Source organism: Pinus tabuliformis, chromosome 5_1 (genome assembly GCF_031772625.1).
Source record: "Pinus tabuliformis cultivar Carrire ecotype Pingquan chromosome 5_1, CPIR1, whole genome shotgun sequence".
In the NCBI taxonomy this organism is placed as follows: Eukaryota; Viridiplantae; Streptophyta; class Pinopsida; order Pinales; family Pinaceae; genus Pinus; species Pinus tabuliformis.
The window spans coordinates 1,232,663-1,254,113 of record NC_142305.1 but is presented as its reverse complement, the minus strand read 5'-3'; the positions used below and the strand labels follow the sequence as shown (position 1 = coordinate 1,254,113).

The window sequence follows — 21,451 nt, the reverse complement described above, 5'->3', positions numbered from 1 at the left end:
TTATTATTACATAAATTTAATAATAATGAGGAATTATTTATGATAAAAGGTTAAAATGCTTGATATTTTTACACCTTGTTCAATAATTGGAGTCATTCAAAGGGTATCTTCACTAGAGAGTGACTTAAAACATCCAATCTGCAATTAACCTATAACTTGCTAATTATAGGTTAGTACTAAAGAGCGACTTAAAACATCCAATCTGAAATTAATGCACAACTTGCTAATTGTGGTTAGTTTGCAAAGAACGCAATCAAAGGATTAGATTCCACGTATTAACAAAGTTAGGAAGGCGAAAAGCCAAAGAGCTCAGCAGGTAAGCAATCGCAAGGCGAACCGACAAATGAAAATCCTAAAATAACAAAGAATCTTAAAAAAAAATGAAGAAATTAGAAACATTGAAGAAACATGAAAAAATAAAAGATGCGAAAAAATGAAATTATAATTAATGGAGTATGGTTCGTAAGATTCCGACCGTGTCACTAGGTAGTTTTTTCAATATATAAATATTTGCCTTATATTTTATACTTTTCGTATGAATTTAACGAAGATTAGAAAAGAAATCCAACGATCAAAGATATTCCCACAATATGGAAGATCCTTAAGATTCCAAGTATATATGCGTATCCTTGTAATAAAAAAAAATAAAAACCTACTTCTAAGTCAAGAATTTTTTTTTGGAAATTTTGAGTCCTTCGACATATTAATAATTCAAGGCGACATATTATTCAAGGCCGTAAGCAAGCGAGGGCTTATCAATGAAAATATAGAAAGTAGTATCAACAAAGGAACGATAAAATGCTTACATAAGGACGAGCGGACAAGTGCAGAATGATAAAATGTTTATAAAAATATTTGAGAGAGATGTGTTATAGGAGTAAGTGTGTTGTTTAAACTTCAAAGGTAGAGTGAGTGTATACATGTGTCATGTTAATAAAATGTATTTAAATTTAATATATATTTGTTTATTGAAGGATGAAAAGGAATATGGAAAAAATTTGCAGGGGAAAGACTAAGAGTTATGAGAATAATTTCTCAAAGAAAACCCTAATCATCATTTATGGATATTAACGTGACAAATGATAAGACTCCGTCTTGTCGCTATCCCAAGTAAAGGAGTAAATGTAAAAGTCTCTTTGTTTTTATCCTTAGTAAATGGGTAAATGAAATAGTCTCTCGCCAACAATGACTTTAAGCTGGGCTAAATATGTCGGTGTTTGTAAAAGACTTCCAAAGAGATTTAACCTGTTTCAACCAAGGTCTGCTGTCAACTAAGGTCTGCTTTACAGCTCTACTGAATTAATCAAATTATCATTTTTAACAGTACAATTAAATTATAAAATGTGGTAGTTGGCTAAATTTATTTAAATTACCCCCTCTTAATATGTAGTTATTATTACGAGTTAATCTGTAACTTATTTAAAGTTACCCACTCTTAATATGTAGTTATTATTACGAGTTAATCTGTAACTTAGCTTACGAATATTATAATGAAGCTCATTGACAAGTTTTAAGCATGTAGCAACCCAACATTTGACAACTGCAACGGAGCATTTTGCAGAATAGTATTTAATGTTGGTGGCAAAAGATATGTAGATAATAGGATTAATATTTAAAATGTTGACCTTCCATGGAAATATGGACCCTATAAAAATGTATCACGGAGGAGACATCTTTGTCACACTGAAAGGTTGTTATTTCTGGAATTGTAAATACTTATCATTAAGAACATGAACAACATAGTCATGGGTGGGTTGCCATGTTATACTAATACAACTAATTGTATATCCTTTCACCAAGCAATTTGTCTGAGAGAAATACGATAACCGCAGAAAAGGGCAGCTAAATCAAACCGAACGGATGAATTCAACTCTGATTGTCAAAGGTTAGACAGCCTGATTTGATGAGATGACTATAATCATATTTAGCAACCTGTTAAAAAGTAGATTTATACGAAAATGAATAAATGTAATGGGTTTCAAGTTTTGACTGAAAACCTTGTGGATGCATCATGCACATTGCAAAACAGGAATGTATTTGTAGTTATTGGACTTAAATATCGGTGCACGTGATGGAGCATCGCACATACAGAATTAAATATATATATATATAACTGCACAATATCAGATCTTTTTCTTGTTTCGATCAGATAACCGGACTACGAAAGACATTGCATATCGAAGATGGTTTCACATTGTGTGGAAATTGGGTTTCAATAATCCATACCTCCAAGGATGTTACTGCTCGATGCCCCATAAACTCCTCCTCCGGCTGTAGGATCGATCATAGGTGATGTCGAAGCCACAGTAGTACTTCCACCCAAATGCAGGTCTGGCAGATTTGAATGTAAATTTGCAGTATCCACTCTCTGATCATATAGCACACCCCTGAAAATATGACCCCCAATCTTAACAGTAGCCTGGTAGGCAAATTCATCTACTCCATCATCGATCGCTGTTACCCTCACGCATTTAAACACTGCTTGAGCCTTTATCTCGGCTGGTAAGCTAGCTTTGAAATTTAAATCTGTAACAGCAAATTTACAGTTTGTCAGCAATCTGATTTCACCTCCATAAAGGGCACCAATTTTCACACTGGTACTTTATTCGAAATGCAAATACACGTAAAACCACTTTTATAAACACAAAGATTCGCAGACATTCTCCTGCATTCATGAGCAAATGTTGCTTCAAAAAATAAACTACCGCAAATACTCACGGTGTTTTTTCTTCTTCTCCACAAGTTATTGATAGCTTATTCAATGTTAGAATCTGAGATAAAGTTGTTTGCAATGCAACTCTTTCCTATGGCTTCCTAAGCAACACATATTCTTTCATCACGATCAAAAAACATTCTGTGAATCATCTGTATGAGGCATTCTATGGGAAACGTAAGGTATTCGTATTAACATTTTTCTCGCCATGGCATATATCAACTCTCCCACCATATTACCAGGCATTAGACGGCAGAAGTCAGAATTCAGAATAGGGACAAAATAAAAGGGATTATTGAGCGGCAGAAAATCCTGACACTCCGCAGAAATGAAAAGAGAAAAACATGTTGCCAACAGACAACATCATAGTTTCCTATAATGGTCGAAGAAAATCATTTACGATTTGAATACATTATAAAACAAAATACTATAAGATTGCTGGAATTCCGGATTCAATATCATTGTGTAGAGTTATGTTTAGCACTCGCACTAGCGAAATCTGAGGATAGGATGGGGATCTTGGCCCCAGTAAACATATATGGTCGATGATAACGGTGATGGTGTATTTGATACGGTGTGGTGGAAATTATCTGACTTGCTTCTCTATTTGGCAGCTCGCCAGAGTGTGGTCAGATCCTTGGAATTGTGCGTAAAATAGTTTGATTCTGGACTGTGATATTCCCGGCCTATTCGGTAATGCATCTTACCTTCCCACCTGAAGATGACTCTAAAGCTGCTGATAAAGTAGTTTCATATTTTACGAGTTGATTATTGCAACCTGCATCCTAGCGTGTGCTGAACTCACAATCTAGGTGAGTAATATAGAAGGTTTCGGTTCTTGCACTATCCATTCCATTTGAATTATAGTGTGTTTCAGGTTGGGAAAGTTAAATCCAAATTAGTTTTGATATAGAGACAAATCTAAGAGAGATTATATGCAAAGACTGAATGCTTGGAAGGAATGATTAGAGAAAGATAAAAGGCGGACCTTGGTGCGCAATTTGTGTGGAATTGATGTCGGAGCTGCGAGGAGGAGTGGTAGCAGATGTAGAAGTGTGGGAGGTTGTTGTTGCATTGGAAGAGGAGACGAATCGAGCTCGTTTAGTCTTGGGCCTCGGATGCCCGGCAGCGATAGCGGCAGCTTCCGCCTGCTGTTTTTCTCGACGCTTGGCAGCAGGAACCCAGGTGCTCTTTAGGTGAGTTGAGCAATCGAAACCTCGGCTTTTGCAACACGTCCTACAACGAAGATGCCTGCAATCCTTCTTGGCTTGGTTACCGCAATCCTGACAGGTGGTAGAATTACTATTAGTAATGGTGTTGGGGTTAGTGTTAGTTTTGGGCATGGCCGCCACTGTCACTGCCAGCCCTCCTCCGCTATTCTTATTCTCAACATTGTTCGACTGGGACTGATCACCCGTGGCACCCAATTCACAGTCACTACGTCTTTCAGGGGCCTGCTGAGCGCCGGAGATTTCCATGGCACGCATTTGGGAGGCCATGGCTTTCTCTTTAGATTCTTGATTCCCATCCCCCCTTAGATCTCTTGCTTGCTGCCATACTTGTATTTCGCCTTGATCGACTCCGTGATCGTCTTCTCTATGATGTGCGCTGCTCAGTACTGGAATGGATTGCTGAATGTTGGTGTGATGATCAGGATCGTCGACTGTTCTAGGTGTAGTAGCATACGCCACAAAGCTGCCTCCCCCGCGAGGAGCAGAAGTGGGATCATCCTCGCGCCTCACTCGAGTATATAGACTCACAAAATCCTCAGTCCCTCCGCCGCCGCCGCCTCCTCCTCCTCGTGTCACCACGTCTCTCAGGCTCTCCCTGTTCACAATATTAATTCCTCCGCTACCTCCACCAATACTCCCCAACCTGGCTGGTCCACCGGCATAAGGCCCTGATCCTCCTGTGGGGGATTCTCCTACGCCTGCACCGAGCATGCCCCCAACTGCCATTTCAATTCCAGAGGGGTATCCATAGGTAAGGGGTCGAACCAATGTGTAGCGAGTATGGTGATGAGGATGACTAGTACTGCCGGCTGAGTGGGTAACTCCTCCTCCTCCTCCTCCTCCATTGAATCCGAGAGAGAAGTCTCGTTCTTTGATAACCCCCCGGGGCTGCAACTGCAAGGAGGAGGAGGACGACACCCACTCGGGAATTCCTCCTTCTGTCCTCCTCGGACCGCCGGATGCCCCTCCACTGCTCGCCACAGCGGGCGCCACAGTTGCCACTACAACCTCCTCCTCCGTTCGATCGATTTACCCCCTTCCTCTATCCACGATCGAAAGAAAGATGTCTGCCACCGACTCTTCTGTCATTACTATGATTCAGGGCATTGAACACCAGGCTACTGCTTTCTTCCTTTCTTCTCCAGCCTAACTATACGCCCGGCCGGCCCGGCCCAGCCCAGCCCAGCCCAATTTCTCCGAATTGTTTCACCGCAAAATACTGCATAATAGAATAGAATTGAGCGGCTTAGACATAGAATCCGAATTTGTAGTAATGTGTTGGGTCCAGCTGGAAGAAGACAAGGAGGCCAACACCATAGAACAAGCCATATTAACAGGACTGGCCAGAAGCAATAAGAGAGCACGCCGCAATATGACCGCCCACTACTATCAACACGTGGGGAGCTTCCCGCAACCTCTTCCCTTCTACAGACACAATATCACAATGATAAACTAAACTAAGCTCCCCAGTGCTTAATCAATAAGCTCTTGCCTCATATGACCGGCCCATGGCACGATATTCGTTCGTTGCGCACCTTATTTCTGAATAATCCCCAACTCAAGGACAGAAGAGATAACATCTCCATTACGCTGCATCTGCACTCTTGGTCTCGAGAACAATAAACAAACCATCTATACCGGGCTTCTCGGTAGTAGACTGGTGCTTAACGGCTACCTACAATTACAACTGCCTCTGTGTGTGGATCTCTGTTAGTCTTCCGACCCAATCAACCAGAGCTCTGAGCCTCGTCAGCCCCGAACCTCCTCCATTCCATTCGGAGTCCGGACACAACTTTATTAGCAAAAATCCCTAATTTCCCGCAAATATTAAAAAACAAGTTTTGATATCGTAAGTCGAAGCAGTCCCTTTCCGAAAGCGAAGTGTTTGCGCCTTTTCTCACTATGCACTTATTTTTGTAATATGGCATAGAATTTGTTGCAGGAGAAGGGTTATGGTTGTTAAATAGCATTTGATTTTTGCGGCTCCTCTTTCTAGTATTGGTATTTTCAATACTATTTTCAAATTTAGCCATTTGTCATCGAGTAGATTCCTCTGCTTAAGTACACTAAGCATCATTAACCCAGTGAACTTTTCATCAAATACATATTCCATTCTATTACACATGGGCATAATTAAAGCTTTATTTCTCCTATTTCCGCCTTATTATATGGCATTATTGGAACGGGATGCGGGTCCGACCTTGACGTACATTCCTTTCTAACTTACTGAGTGTAATTGTGGATAAAAGCTATGCACATCTTGCTGCTGCTTTTTTTTTTTTTTTTTAAATAACAGTTTTCATTAACCTTCCAACATCCAAAATTAAAACGCAAACGCAAGAATGTCCTGCTCCTCGGCAAATGCTCTTTTCTTTCGTATTATGCCTTACTCCATTACCAAGCAGTTTGGATCTACAAGTTGTCATTTTATTCCATTCCTTATTTCCTCGTCCAATTTTTTAATATACACTCATTTTACACATTTCTTCCCGCAGATTGCATGAATAAAGCAAACGTTTCTCTTTGAACCCTTCCAATATATTTTTGGAAACTAATGCCCGAACAGGAGAAATAGGTAGTACCACCAATATACCATTCAAGTTGGTGGATAAGTAAGATTAGTGCTAAATAGGTGCTGTGACCGTTATACGATTCAAGTGGGTGGATCAGTAAGATTAGTACTCTAGTAAGTACATAAGATATTATAAAAAGGATGTGAACACTAAGAGAATTAATGGAATAGAAATAAATACAAGGATTATAAAAATGATATGGGATAAAATTAAATTTAAAGTATTAAAGAGGAATAAAGGGGTTATGAATGCAATACATTTTAGATTTAATGTACATTTTACATATTTTTTACATACTTGTGACATTATTGTGTTTTTTTTTTAATTTGTGTATTAAGATAGTATGTATTTCATGTTTATTATTTTTCTTGTAGTTTAACTTTCTTAAAATCATTATCACGTATTTATAATTGATTGTGTGTGACATGTGTGTGTTTAAAGATGGAAATGTGGGTGTTGGTTCTAGTTAGTTTTGATTTATGATGTTAAAAGTTATTCAAGGGAGATATAGATTGTTAATGTATTTTTCAATATTGCACATAGTATTGTCATTGATGACAACAAGATGTCATTGATGTCAAAAAGAATGTATGAGACAACAATGGTACCACCTATGATGACCAAAGAAACAATAGGACTCTATGTGAAGCAAAATGACAGTTGGATCTCTCACGAGTCCTCATTTGAGTGCAATTAAAGATGTTTGAAGTTATTTGAATTTTTGGTGTAGTTATGATGTCCTAAAGCTCTTACAAATAGTTTGGTTGTGTAGGGCTCATCAATACCTTTTCATCGGTATAAATAGCTTAGAATACCTCCACCCTGATGAGAAGTTATGGCCATTTGAAGTTTTAGTATCAATTGAGGTATCAAATTTTAGGACAAAAACCCAAATATTAAATTTGTCAACTAATGGGTATGTTCTGGGCAGATCCACTATTGAAAAAGCAATCAATGGCCTTGAGTGTGCAAACTTGCACACTAGTTACTGTTATTAAAAGGTGTGCTTCTTTTGGTTTAATCAATGGCACTTTTAAGAGGTCAATGGATGGATGATGATAAAGATGCATGAGGTTTAGTTAGTCCTATTCGACCAATCTGATGTCAACATATGGCAGTATCTAGTTTGATAATGACATCGACCTATTGATTAATGAAACGTGGCACGGTTGCACAATCAGCATGATGATGTGGCACCACCAAGGGCTACCATGTGGTAGAAACAAATGGCAATTTCAAATTAGTGAAAAGCCCAAAAATGGGTCACTCCTCATGCACTGCCACATGTCTCGATGATGTCATGATGACATCATCAAGAAAATGACCAGTGACCCCAGGGTCTAGGTCTCATGGGCACAGTAATATTGTTTCCAGATATGTCGTCTCAGTCACATGGATTAAGTTTGGTTGTGACTTTGGAGTTAACAATGCTCCTATGGTCGGATTGCCATGACCATGGGTCCACTTACATACCTATATACACAAGTGACCAAAGCTCCAATTATCATCCAATTTAATGGAAACACACATAGCTATGGTTTGATTTATGAGTTGTGGTTATGAATAAAAAACAACTTATTTGAAGAATGGTTACGAAGGACAAGATGTTGTTACATTCTGGTTCTGGTTAAGTTTCAAAATGTTGGCAATAGAATTTGGTTTCTACAGATATCTGAGTTTTTTCACTGAGAAAACTTAGAGTCTTGTTTTGATGTGAAGGTTTGACATCTCATTTGGTTTCAAACTCTATTAGACTTGGTGAAATCATAACTATGTTATGGCAACAGTTTGATTTGATTTATGGTTATATAACCCATTGGCACATCATTTATGGTCCTATTATGGTCATGGTTCACGATGTAACCCTGATCCATGTGTGTGGGTTTCGAACAAATTTTTTGTTGTAATTATGACACCTAATTCATGGTTCGAGTTTTGGAGAACGTTGTTGCATGTGGCCATTGATATTTAGAGTGGTTGCATATAATGATGCGTTACTCAAAGAACATACATAATACACAAGTTGAGTCATAGAGACCATAACAAATACCACAAAGGCGTATAACAAAGATTACGTGTTAGGGTGTACTGTGTGTATAGAACTTGGCATGTAGGACCAAGAATCCAATAAGGATTGGACATTATTTGAACATGTCACTCATTAACACGTAAGGTTTGGTCCCTTACCTTGGTGTTGTTTGAGTTAGCTCTGCTAAAACAAAAGGAATGTAAGTATATAGTATTATGAGCAAAATTCAATAGCATTGTTGGCAACTTATGTGTGTTGTGTGTCCATGGTCATAGGTTTGACTCCCCCTTGGTTAAAAGGTCATATCATTTTTTTTGTCAAATTACCATTTTGTTGAATAATTATCAAGTCGACGGTGTGCATTATGTAGCATTGACACTAGGAAAAAACCATTTTGTAGAAGGGTGTCTAGAAAGGGGAAATTTGTAGAACATTTAATTTAATATATGGTTTTTATGCGTTTTTGGGCTCCTTATTGGTCCAAATTGGATTTTGGAAGAAGTTGGGTGATCAGGGCTTAAGATGAATGTAACTAGGGTGTGTGATGCCATTTTAACACTTATTTGATGGCTATAATCTATTGTGTATGTTTTGAGGGTCTATGAGTAGTGTGCAAATGTTTTAGCTACATGGTGCAAATAAGGGTTGAGAAGGGGTATGAGTAACTAGATTGATGAATTGGTTCCAGCAAAGCATGTGCAGTAGTATGACAACATGTAACAGTGATTTATATGAGTACTTACTACAGTGACAGTGGTTGTAGGATATGATTGCAATGACATTGATTGTAAGATGTAATTGCAATGACAATGGTTGTAGTTTATGACAATGACTACAATGGAAGTTGTTAATCAAGGACAATTTATATTCTTCTCGTAACCAACCCCTCAAATCTCACAAGGGCGAGTGAGATAATGGGACAAACCTGCCTAAAACTTGATGCCCTATGTCGTGGCTAACTTTGAAAATATTTACAAGTTTTCATTGATTTAAGAAGATAATATACAACAGATTTCAACAGAAACTGAAAATAAAACTTAGTATCTACAAACAATGCCTGAAATTTCGTAAAGAATTATCTAATATATGTATTTATGTTAAGAAACAACAAATAGAAGATGAAAATGAGACATAAGCAACAACAAACTAATTATTGTTTTAATGATTTTCATCCTCAAATGAATATAGGGCCTCAACTGCATTAAATTGGTAAATAAAGATAAATGATTGCAAATAAAAAAATGAAATTTTATGAGAAATACACACAACATATATAGAGAAAAAATAAGAATAAATTTATTAATTAAAAGTCTGTGAGTACAACAGAATCAAGAGGAATATTCTTGCAAAGAATCATTGACCAAATCATATTCTAAACATCTGCAATGTAAATAAATCATATACAAAAGTTTTGGAAAGAAAATAAAGAACGAGACAACCTTCAAACACCTTTAGATGATCTGATACAATGATTGATAGTCTATTTCTATGCAAGATTAATTGTTGTTAGCATTGGTCAATTAAAAATCAGACCTTCAAACAACAAATGAAATGACAAAAAACAAGTTACCTAAAATGATATGTCCAAATAATGATTGGAGTTGTTCATTTGATTGTATCTTCCCTTCGAAAATGATCTACTGCCACCTTTATTTCAACTTCTTGTAACTCACCAAATATAAAAATCAAAAGGAAGGAATGACAACCTAGACTTAGTGCATACCTCTAATTGTAGTATTTTCTCTCCTCCTTCATAGCTTCCTCCCTCTTTTATGTTTCTTCAAAGTGGTTAGACAGTTGAACCACTTTGAATAATTTACCATAGTATACCATCTAATCAAGTTTTGATTAGAATTCAAGGGTGGGAGTTCGAAAGGGAAAACTAAAAGGAATTAACTTTATAAATTATTATATTTAAGTTTCCAAGTAGGTGGGAGCCCCCTATTCCATAAGTCATTTGATATGACTCTTTGGTATAAACTTTTAACCCATATGATGAGCATAAAATACATGTGCCATACAATAAAAGATAAATTAATCATGTTGCCATAAAATATGCATAAGAAAACATAATTTATGTGCCTCCATAAAACAAAATATCATTGTCTATGCATATGCATGCTAAGCAAACATCATCAAACAATAATATATAATTTCCTTTTGCCTCCCAAAAAACCTTGTTTCTCCATCATCATCATGATAAGTACGTGTATACATTCTCCAAAATGTTCATGCATCCTGAAAAAAGAATATAACAGATACATTACAGAATCCCAAAAATTCCAACCATAGATAACTATTGTAAACCATCATTATAAACATATATATAACTGCCATAAGTTTGTTAAAACTGTTTTTGATAAAGTGAATCAAAACAAAAAGAGAAATGAAGTATAATCTAATTGTACATAAACTCAATCTGAAAAAACCCATAAATAGGCATTATTTCTTGTTAGAGGGAGCACTTTCAACTTTCTTCTTATGTTGGAGAGGATGGGATCTGACATAATTGGAAGAACCGTGGGAGGAATCTGATCTGGTGACCTGCGCTTTTTGTTTTCCATTGTTGGAAACAAGTTGAGGTGGCTTGGTGGCATTCTTGGAGCATTGAGCAACAGATTGAGAAAGAATAATAGTATGTTTGGAAAGTTGAGTAGCATATGGAGAGGGTTGGTCAATAGGCCTAGAAGTCTGGGCCACTCGTTGTGGCATGGGGATAACATGAGAAATAGTTGATTGCAACTGATGTGTAACATGAGCTTCAGCAGGGGGAGGAGGTGTTAGGAATAAATTTGTTGGCCACCCTTGAACTGAACGTAATGGTTTTGGTTGGATTATGTCTTTCCAACCATCATTGATAGGCACTGCAAGATTTGAGGTGGCATAGGGATACCAATACTTGGCTTTTTTTGAATGGAAGGTTGTGGGGGCTGAACAATAGGTTGAAAAATAGGTTGGGCAATGAGCTAGCCAGTAAGGTTTACAATGCTATTTTGGAGCAGCTGCCTTAGTTCCTCTAAATCCCCATCAAAATGAACAGAAACCCTAAGTCTTCTTTCTCTTCTTATAATTCTTAGCTCCCTATCTCTGTTATTCCTTCCCCTGCCTATGTTTTTGTTATAAAAACTCTTGATGTAAAAGAAATAATATGCAATTCATGACAAAAAATAATATTTCAGTGTTAGCAAACCTACTATTACATGTGTTTTAAATAACAAACCATTGGGAAATAAAATGGGAGGAAAAGGGATAATTACTTAATGCATCAGCATGATACACCTATAATCATAATAGGTCTTTGTATCGTCACAATTTAAAAGAGGAATAACATATGTATATTATGATTTGAAGCATTCGTTTAGTCTTTACAAGGGCCTAAAGAATCGAAGGAATAAAAGACCAATACTATGATTTTTTAATATTTAATGAGTAAAGGAAATGATGGGTGATGGAAGGGACCCCTTTAACTTTGTGCAAAGTGCATAAAATGTGTCATGTATAACGAGAAGAGGTAAATATGGTTGCATAGACGAGAAATAATATTTTTTTTAGTAATGAAATGAGGGTTATAAGAGATAAAACATGTCATGTATAACGAGAAGAGGTAAATATGGTTGCATAGATGAGAAATAATATATTTTTTAGTAATGAAATGAGGGTTATAAGAGCTTTGTTATTGACACGACGTAGACAAGCTTGAGATACACCTATGATATAATAATGCATCAAATTCGCTGAATAAAAGTATAAAGGAGAAAATTATACATATATCCCTTCGTTTGATGAAACAAAATTATGAAAACAAACAAGTTTCATCCTATAATACAAGAAAAAACGGGATGGGGAAATAAATATGTGGATACCAGGAATTAGTTCACCCCGGGCGTGACAGAACATATAGTTTTAGTGCCATGATGGTGTTCAACATGGTTTTGTGCCCAAGACTTGGTCTCAAGGGCTCCCATGTAATCATATGCCATAAAAATTACTATGTACTCTTAGTAATGGGTAATCATGAATAAACGGAAATCCGTTTTAAAATAATAATATGATGAACACTTGTGAATATTTGCTTTACGTGAAGGAGGAAAAGAGACTAACCATTATATCATGCATGGCTTAGAAATTCAATGCATTAACTAAATGAACTACCTAATTAACATAATCATCATGAAATAACAATGATAACCATTTTAGAATAGTTTTATGTATATGGTCGTAACTAGGTATATGCAAGAAACAAAATGTAGTGGTAAATATAAAGAAAAACTCTCTACATTCAAATGAGACTTGGTAGATTATGCTTTTACCCTTTGTTACCACTTCATAGAACAAATACAAAGTAGAGTTGTAATTTGTCTCCTTGTGGGTGAGTGTGAAAAAATTACAGTATTGCATACAAGATAGATTGCTTTTGTGCCTGAGGCATGGGCATCAGAAGCTCACACTTACATGGCGTGAAAACATTAAGCAGATAAAGCCACTAGGAAAGAAAAGGTTATACAGATGACCCTACAACCATTATAAAAACATTTCTTTTGCATGCAATTCATTTTATAGGTATTTAACTTCATGCAAACAACTGGGATGGACAAAAAACATACATTTACATGGGTCAATTCTTCAAAATTTCATGATTACATGTGAGTCCTAAGATATCATTAAGTAATTGATGAACGAACAGAAGGAAAAACACGGATCGGGCAGTGAAAAACTCCATGTAAATTTGACTTATCAACTATTGAAGTAGTTCAGTTGTTCTCATGCATACCTCGCAATTTCGCTCAGAAAAATAGTTGTCCTGTGCCCAAAACAGTTATCCCCAGTGCAAGAACTTCCCATTCACTCCTTGTCTCTTGGTAATTGTTATGGAGTAATTTTTGAGAAAACAACTAAAATGGGGGTAACTAGACTTGTCAAATGCCCCTAAAGGTTCACATAGAGAGTGCAAATAGTGTGCCATAAATGTGATATCCCATGTCTTAATGTTTTTTTGTAATTAAATGTGTAGAAACTGCATTGTAGATTTGCAAATGCTTATGAAGTTTTAATCAAAATCACAAGACAAAAGCCTACTCTACTGCTCTATGGACATTAATTCACAATCAAGAACAAAAAGTTTAGACATGCAATAAGAAATAACACACATAAAACAAGTATTTTTCTTGGGTAAAGAGAACTGCTAAAAACCCCAATTCATGCTTGCATTAAATCAAAAGAATAGAGATGTATTACAATTTCTTTTCTGAATTGAGCACACCTTGCAAGCGCATAACCTATCTCTATGCTTACTGAAATGTTTTGACCCAAACTTAATCAAATTTTACCTCTGCTTGAGCTCCTATTTCCTTGCGTCATTCCTTGAGAAATTAGGCCCCTATTATTTAGGAAATTCCTCAAATTGATTGCACAATTCCTTTAGGTTGGTCCTTTGACTGTATGCAACACATGTACACTCAAGACTAGTTTACAACTGATGTTACACTGCCTTGGAATCTCCACCTCAATTGGGTAACTCGAATTTTTTGCATGCACTAGCTATCTTTGGCTAAATGATTAGTTAATTGGATGATCACTGAGTTTGACTAAAGTCCCACTGCTTAATTGACCTTCCACTAGTTCCTCCAAAAGTTGGAACTAGTTTAACTGAAAAAAACCTTGGATTGCTGACCTTGATTACCACAAATTAGAAATCACACATGCTGAATTGAAATCTAACTCCTCCAACACGAATTTTCTGAGTAAACTAGGTGATAGAAGCCATGTCACACAAGTTAATATCATCCAAGTTGTTTGTTGATGTGGAAATTCAAATTTTCTCAATTTAATCAAGGTAAAATCAAATTGAGATTTTATTGCTGCATTTTTCAACAAAATGTGCATAAGTTTATTTATGGTTAAGTATGTTACATTAAAAGAAAGATGATTATTTTAACTATCAATAATTTATTATTGATAATAACTAGTTGTAAAGTTGTAATTATTATGTTTTACTTTGTGAATAAAGAAAATCTAGAAAATTAATTGCTTAGTATAAGTGGCTGAAAGAGAAAAAGACTCCAATTAATTGTGAAGGTGTTATTACCCATCAAGAAGTCCTAGGCATCTAATTTGAATGATTAGATTTAATGGAAAATTATGATATTGGCCAATTAATTGATTCCTAGGAAATAGGAATTTGTCCTCATGAGTGGGAAACAAGAGCTCATTAATGAGCAGATAACTACCTGCCATCTGTTGGTGAGGTGGAGGTAGTTATTAACCACCAAAAGTGTGGTAGATGGACAATATTTGTTGTTTTTATTCACTTTTGTCTCATTATTATGAGATTAAAATAAAGACTGAAGAGGAGCAAGTAGCAGAGAATAGAGAAAATATGATGCAGGAGCATCAAGACCATTTTTTTTTTCATTTGTAAATATGTGATTATAGGGGGTGTGACAATTTTTAATATTTTGTTAATTAATTTGTTATTTTTAATAAAATAGGAGAAAGTGAGGATTTTGTAAATATTCTTTTAAGGAATATGAGAGGAAATAGAATTAGATAGAAATTCTAGGAAGTAGAAATGCTATGTACGGGACTTAGTTGAGTCCACACCTAAAATCTATTTAAATTAGATTTAGTTGCAAAACTTTAGGGACAGATCTAGAGTTTAGGGATGTTGAGAGATTTAGGGGTTTGTTGAGGAAGTGAAGGGACTGAGCATTTAATTAAATGTTTTTTTTAAATTGTATAATTAGGAGGGCTTTTTGAGGAAAAAATACAGGAGAGATTGTGAGAGAGGTTGATTAAGAACAGGCTTGATCAGCAAGGCTGTAAGCCTTCAGCTGGTAAAAGGGCCATGGATTGGATATCTGGCCATGAGTGGAAAGCTCTTGTAAATAATTGTTTTATGTAAACAATGTTTCAGACATATATATATATGATTGATTGAATGAGAAAAGCGTGAAATTGGTACTGACTGGATTGTTCCTTGAGTTCACTGGTTTTATGTGAATACAAGTATGATTTGCATGTACATGATTGTGGTTAATGAATTCTGAGATAGCGTGAATAGTTTTTATTCTCCGCTTTATTATTTGACTGAACTGGCGGATATTGTTTCCCACGCTTAATAAACTGGGTTGTGTTGAACAATGCGATTGTTTTCTTGATAGTGAGGGTGCTCTGCGTCTTATTACTAATCAGGCCTTTGTAATCTGCATGCACATTTACAGTGTATTAATTACCGAAATCGTTTCCATAAAACACTGTGACTCCTGGAAGAGCCACGTTTCTATATAGTAACGCAGATCCATTGTGTGCGTAGGTGTAATAATCATTTGAAGTTGTATTATTTATATGTCTGCGGTTGTTGTGCCCGTGGCAGGATTATAACAGTTGACGGACATATATATATCACCAGCACCAGTGCCAGAGATATGTATGCGGCTTGTGAAAGTGTAACGCTATAGGATATAGCGAAATTATTTTAATCCAAAGCAGCGTAACAAGTTCTGGAGTTGTGCGTTGTGGGCAGATACGCATCAATTGTGAATTCTGTTACATTTTAAGTGATGACAGAGGGTTGCGCCTACCCAGACTATGGCAGAGGAGCGTATGGAGAAAAGCCGTATCTGTATGCGGTGATATATCAGTTAACAAATTAATGAAGCGCTGCTGAGAGTAATAGTATGAGGTTATAAAGGAAGCGACGTTGGTTGTTGAACGCATCGAAGGTTGAAGCCATGGTTGAGCCGTTACAACTGTATATACACCGACAAAATACACAGTCAGCGCGTTAGTTCGAGAGTGGGAGCTGCTCTAAGCGGAGGCGTAAGCATAAGCCGGTTGTTGTTGGCGATTGTTGATACGAGGCCCAACACCATACCAAAGTAACCTACTGTTTATATGCCTGTTCTGAAACGAGGTGGAAGGGTTGTTAATTGACCGACTTGCTAAAGGCTGCGTACAAGGCAATCTGGACTGTCATGCGGAGGTAAGCTTAGAAGTAAGGCTAAGCATACATTTCTGTTTGCATATATATAAAGGCTTGAGTTACAGTGCTATATAGCGCACATGCTGAGATGAGTTTAGAATTGTAACCGATATCATATAAATTGACACCGGTCCGGTTGTTGTTTGGAGAACGCAATTTATATGGATGTTGACCGAACAATCAATGTCAATTCGAGCTTTGCCATTCTGCTCTGCGATTGATACATGTATAAGAGCCTGCTTATAAATATTCAATTCCCAGTACAGTCATATATATATGCCTGCAGACCATAGTATGGTTACAATCAGAATGTTGTGCATTGATAATTGAACTCTTAGGTAAGGCGCACTCTTGATTGAGCGCAGCCAACATATATTTGAGATTGTTTATAAACTAATGAGTAGTTAATTGGATTTGATGGCAAACATGGGTTTTGGAGCATTGTTTTTATAAATCATCATGGAGAAAGTTTTTATATGCTTGGCAGCTGGAAGATCCTGGTAGTAGCGGCTTGGGAGTGGCCTGGGCCGCTATCATTTTTGGTATCAGAGCCTGGCTCTGTTGAAATGATTGGTTTGTTTAATTTTGAATTGGGTTTTACTGACAAGAAACAGATTGAGGATTGATGGTTGCAGCGTCCGAGGAGGTGAATAGAATGGCAGATCGTTGCAAATGGTACAGCGCTGGAATGAAGTTCATTCCTGGTCAAAAAACGCAGATATAAAGGTATGAAAACTGGATTCATTATGTGGTTCTGAACCTGGAGTAAGACGCTTATATAGATGGAAATTTTAAGTCCAAAGAATGTTGTTAAATTGCAATGAAATTTGTAAACATGGAAAAATTGTAATGCATTGGGTTAATGGAGTTCCATTATGATAATGATGAAGACTGTGGCAAATTGAAGGGCGCAATTTAGTTGGTTGACTTCCAAATTGGGATTTGAATAACTTTGTTAAGTTGTTAAGATAACTCAAGGGCGCATTTAACTGAATCTAACACATGGGAAAGAATTTGTGATGGTATGTTGGTGATGAAATGAATGAGGGACTTAAGGCATAGTTCTGGTGTTGTGAAGCATCTAAAATCTGATTGATAAATAATTTGATGTTTGAGAAATGATTATTGTGAAAAGGTTTCATAACCATAAATATGAAAGAAAGCTTCTGCATGTTGAAATGGGAGAAAGATGAATTTGCCAGTGATTGATATTTGAAGTTTGGGAATTTGCTGAGTATGGTAATTTGAAGATCCTGGTATTGCAGGCTAGGCTCTAGGCTTGCGTCAATTTTTGGTAAGATGATATGTTTTTGAAGAATAGAATATTGTAGTCTTTGCATTGAAATATTATTGCAACTAACAGATAAAGGAAGCTGGTGAAAGTTTCTAGGTGAAACATAGAGGTGGCAGAACCTTGAGGAAATCCAATAGAGATTGGATAAGGAAGACAGTTGTAAACAGGGAGATGAGTTGAAGCCAGGAAGAGCAAAGAGAAGTGCTCAAAGGAGGTTCCGGAGATAGAACCAATTGCTTGCCAAAAGACCGAGTGAGGAGGGCTTGGTGAGGTAAGTGGCGGCAGGACAGGACTTGCTGCGAAAGAGGCTTTAGTGCAACTCATAGTAAAGTGAGTAAGGAACTCATAGAGATGGAAATGATGATGACTAGTGACAGTCATAACAAAGGTTCTGAAATAAATCACAGCAGAGGACAAAAGGAGAAGGATGCCAAGGCAGTTGGCATACAGAGACAGTTAAGCAAAGAGGAATATGAAAGGGAGAAGGCTGAGATAGCAGTTCAGCTTGAGGTGTTAATGGAGATGTTGCAAAGAAATGAGGAAAACCAGAAGCATGGTTATGTCATAAGAAAGAAGTTGAGGTGGCAGAGACTACAAGAGAAGTGGAATCATCAGGTAAATTTGCGGTTGATAAAGGAACTAAGGGAACTTGAACAGGTTATAGATGCCAGACAGAGGATAGAGAAGCTCGAAACAGTTGAGCTACAGCAAAAGGAAGATGTTGAAGTTTCGTTATGTTACCCAGAGAGTGGACCATTACTTTTTGAAAGTGATGAAGAGCTAGAGGAGTTGAATCATATGAATGATTCAAAGCAGCCCAAAGATTTGATGACTGAAGCATCAAATAAGACCGTAAGGTCTTGTGATTTTAAAACTAATGATTTGTGTGTGATTGCAGGTTTGGAAGAACATCTACTGAAGGATGTTAAGGAAGATTTAGGAGAAGAAAGACCATGTGAGGAAATGGAAGATCGTGTAAACTTTCCGAAGTCCACTCCAAGTAAAATCATTGAGCTATATAGAGAATTAGACTTTCAAAGGAGGAAATTGGAAGAACAGAGGATGAATGTCCAGGATAGATTGTTGATGAAGGATGACAAAGCAGTTGTCATAAATGATAATCAAGATGAAATTGCAGGTGACGAGCAAAGGAATGTTGCAAAGGGAAAGGAAGATTGGGAGGCCGCAACATCCATAGTGACAGCAAGAGCAACATGGGTTATTGAAGATGTTGGAAACAATCAGCAAACAGAGGACATACTAGACAAAGAAATTGAGTTGATAAGGAGATTAATGATGAAAACATCCCAGAGAAAGACAGCCGAAAGAAAGAAAAGGAACGATAACAAGAGAATGACAATGAGAGATTGCAAGAGCAGAGGAGGTGGAGCACTACAACACAAAATATGGGAACCTGGAAGACAACAACAGATGACAACAACAGTGAAGCAATCAACAAGCACGGAAGGATTACAAAATAAAATTTGGGATCCAGGAGGAGGTATCCAGACTTATGACCAGGTGGTCATGAATTTTCTTACATGGGGAGTCTGATGCAGGAGCATCAAGACCATTTTTTTTTTTCATTTGTAAATATGTGATTATAGGGGGTGTGACAATTTTTAATATTTTGTTAATTAATTTGTTATTTTTAATAAAATAGGAGAAAGTGAGGATTTTGTAAATATTCTTTTAAGGAATATGAGAGGAAATAGAATTAGATAGAAATTCTAGGAAGTAGAAATGCTATGTACGGGACTTAGTTGAGTCCACACCTAAAATCTATTTAAATTAGATTTAGTTGCAAAACTTTAGGGACAGATCTAGAGTTTAGGGATGTTGAGAGATTTAGGGGTTTGTTGAGGAAGTGAAGGGATTGAGCATTTAATTAAATGATTTTTTTAAATTGTATAATTAGGAGGGCTTTTTGAGGAAAAAATACAGGAGAGATTGTGAGAGAGGTTGATTAAGAACAGGCTTGATCAGCAAGGCTGTAAGCCTTCAGCTGGTAAAAGGGCCATGGATTTGGATATCTGGCCATGAGTGGAAAGCTCTTGTAAATAATTGTTTTATGTAAACAATGTTTCAGACATATATATATATATGATTGATTGAATGAGAAAAGCGTGAAATTGGTACTAACTGGATTGTTCCTTGAGTTCACTGGTTTTATGTGAATACAAGTATGATTTGCATGTACATGATTGTGGTTAATGAATTCTGAGATAGCGTGAATAGTTTTTATTCTCCGCTTTATTATTTGACTGAACTGGCGGATATTGTTTCCCACGCTTAATAAACTGGGTTGTGTTGAACAATGCGATTGTTTTCTTGATAGTGAGGGTGCTCTGCGTCTTATTACTAATCAGGCCTTTGTAATCTGCATGCACATTTACAGTGTATTAATTACTGAAATCGTTTCCATAAAACACTGTGACTCCTGGAAGAGCCGCGTTTCTATATAGTAACGCAGATCCATTATGTGCGTAGGTGTAATAATCATTTGAAGTTGTATTATTTATATGTCTGCGGTTGTTGTGCCCGTGGCAGGCTTATAACAGTTGACGGACATATATATATCACCAGCACCAGTGCCAGAGATATGTATGCGGCTTGTGAAAGTGTAACGCTATAGGATATAGCGAAATTATTTTTCCAAAGCAGCGTAACAAGTTCTGGAGTTGTGCGTTGTGGGCAGATATGCATCAATTGTGAATTCTGTTACATTCTAAGTGATGACAGAGGGTTGTGCCTACCCAGACTATGGCAGAGGAGCGTATGGAGAAAAGCTGTATCTGTATGCGGTGATATATCAGTTAACAAATTAATGAAGCGCTGCTGAGAGTAATAGTATGAGGTTATAAAGGAAGCGGCGTTGGTTGTTGAACGCATCGACGGTTGAAGCCATGGTTGAGCCGTTACAACTGTATATACACCGACAGAAATACACAGTCAGCGCGTTAGTTCGAGAGTGGGAGCTGCTCTAAGCGGAAGCGTAAGCATAAGCCGGTTGTTGTTGGCGATTGTTGATACGAGGCCCAACACCATACCAAAGTAACCTACTGTTTATATGCCTGTTCTGAAACGAGGTGGAAGGGTTGTTAATTGACCGACTTGCTAAAGGCTGCGTACAAGGCAATCTGGACTGTCATGCGGAGGTAAGCTTAGAAGTAAGGCTAAGCATACATTTCTGTTTGCATATATATAAAGGCTTGAGTTACAGCGCTGTATAGCGCACATGCTGAGATGAGTTTAGAATTGTAACCGATATCATATAAATTGACACCGGTCCGGTTGTTGTTTGGAGAACGCAATTTATATGGATGTTGACCGAACAATCAATGTCAATTCGAGCTTTGCCATTCCGCTCTGCGATTGATACATGTATAAGAGCCCGCTTATAAATATTCAATTCTCAGTACAGTCATATATATATGCCTGCAGACCATAGTATGGTTACAATCAGAATGTTGTGCCATTGATAATTGAACTCTGAGGTAAGGCGCACTCTTGATTGAGCGCAGCCAACATATATTTGAGATTGTTTATAAACTAATGAGTAGTTAATTGGATTTGATGGCAAACATGGGTTTTGGAGCATTGTTTTTATAAATCATCATGGAGAAAGT

General features: G+C 36.9%; 1 protein-coding gene across 2 annotated transcripts in view; it reads right to left on the bottom strand.

Moving 5' to 3' along the window:
* LOC149163244 (uncharacterized) overlaps nucleotides 1-5,707 on the bottom strand; it is a 46,372-nt gene extending 40,665 nt beyond the window's left edge. Inside the window, exons 1-2 of one of the 2 annotated variants that reach the window (XM_089431650.1) lie at nucleotides 3,702-5,707; nucleotides 2,227-2,526 (exon numbers count right to left, since the gene is read on the bottom strand). In XM_089431650.1, the coding sequence (XP_089287776.1) occupies nucleotides 2,227-2,526; nucleotides 3,702-4,671 (1,270 nt within the window). In that variant the 5' untranslated portion in view covers nucleotides 4,672-5,707. The remainder of the gene's footprint in view (nucleotides 1-2,226; nucleotides 2,527-3,701) is intronic. The other variant, XM_089431651.1, reaches the window with a different exon arrangement.
* Nucleotides 5,708-21,451: the final 15,744 nt, after the last annotated feature.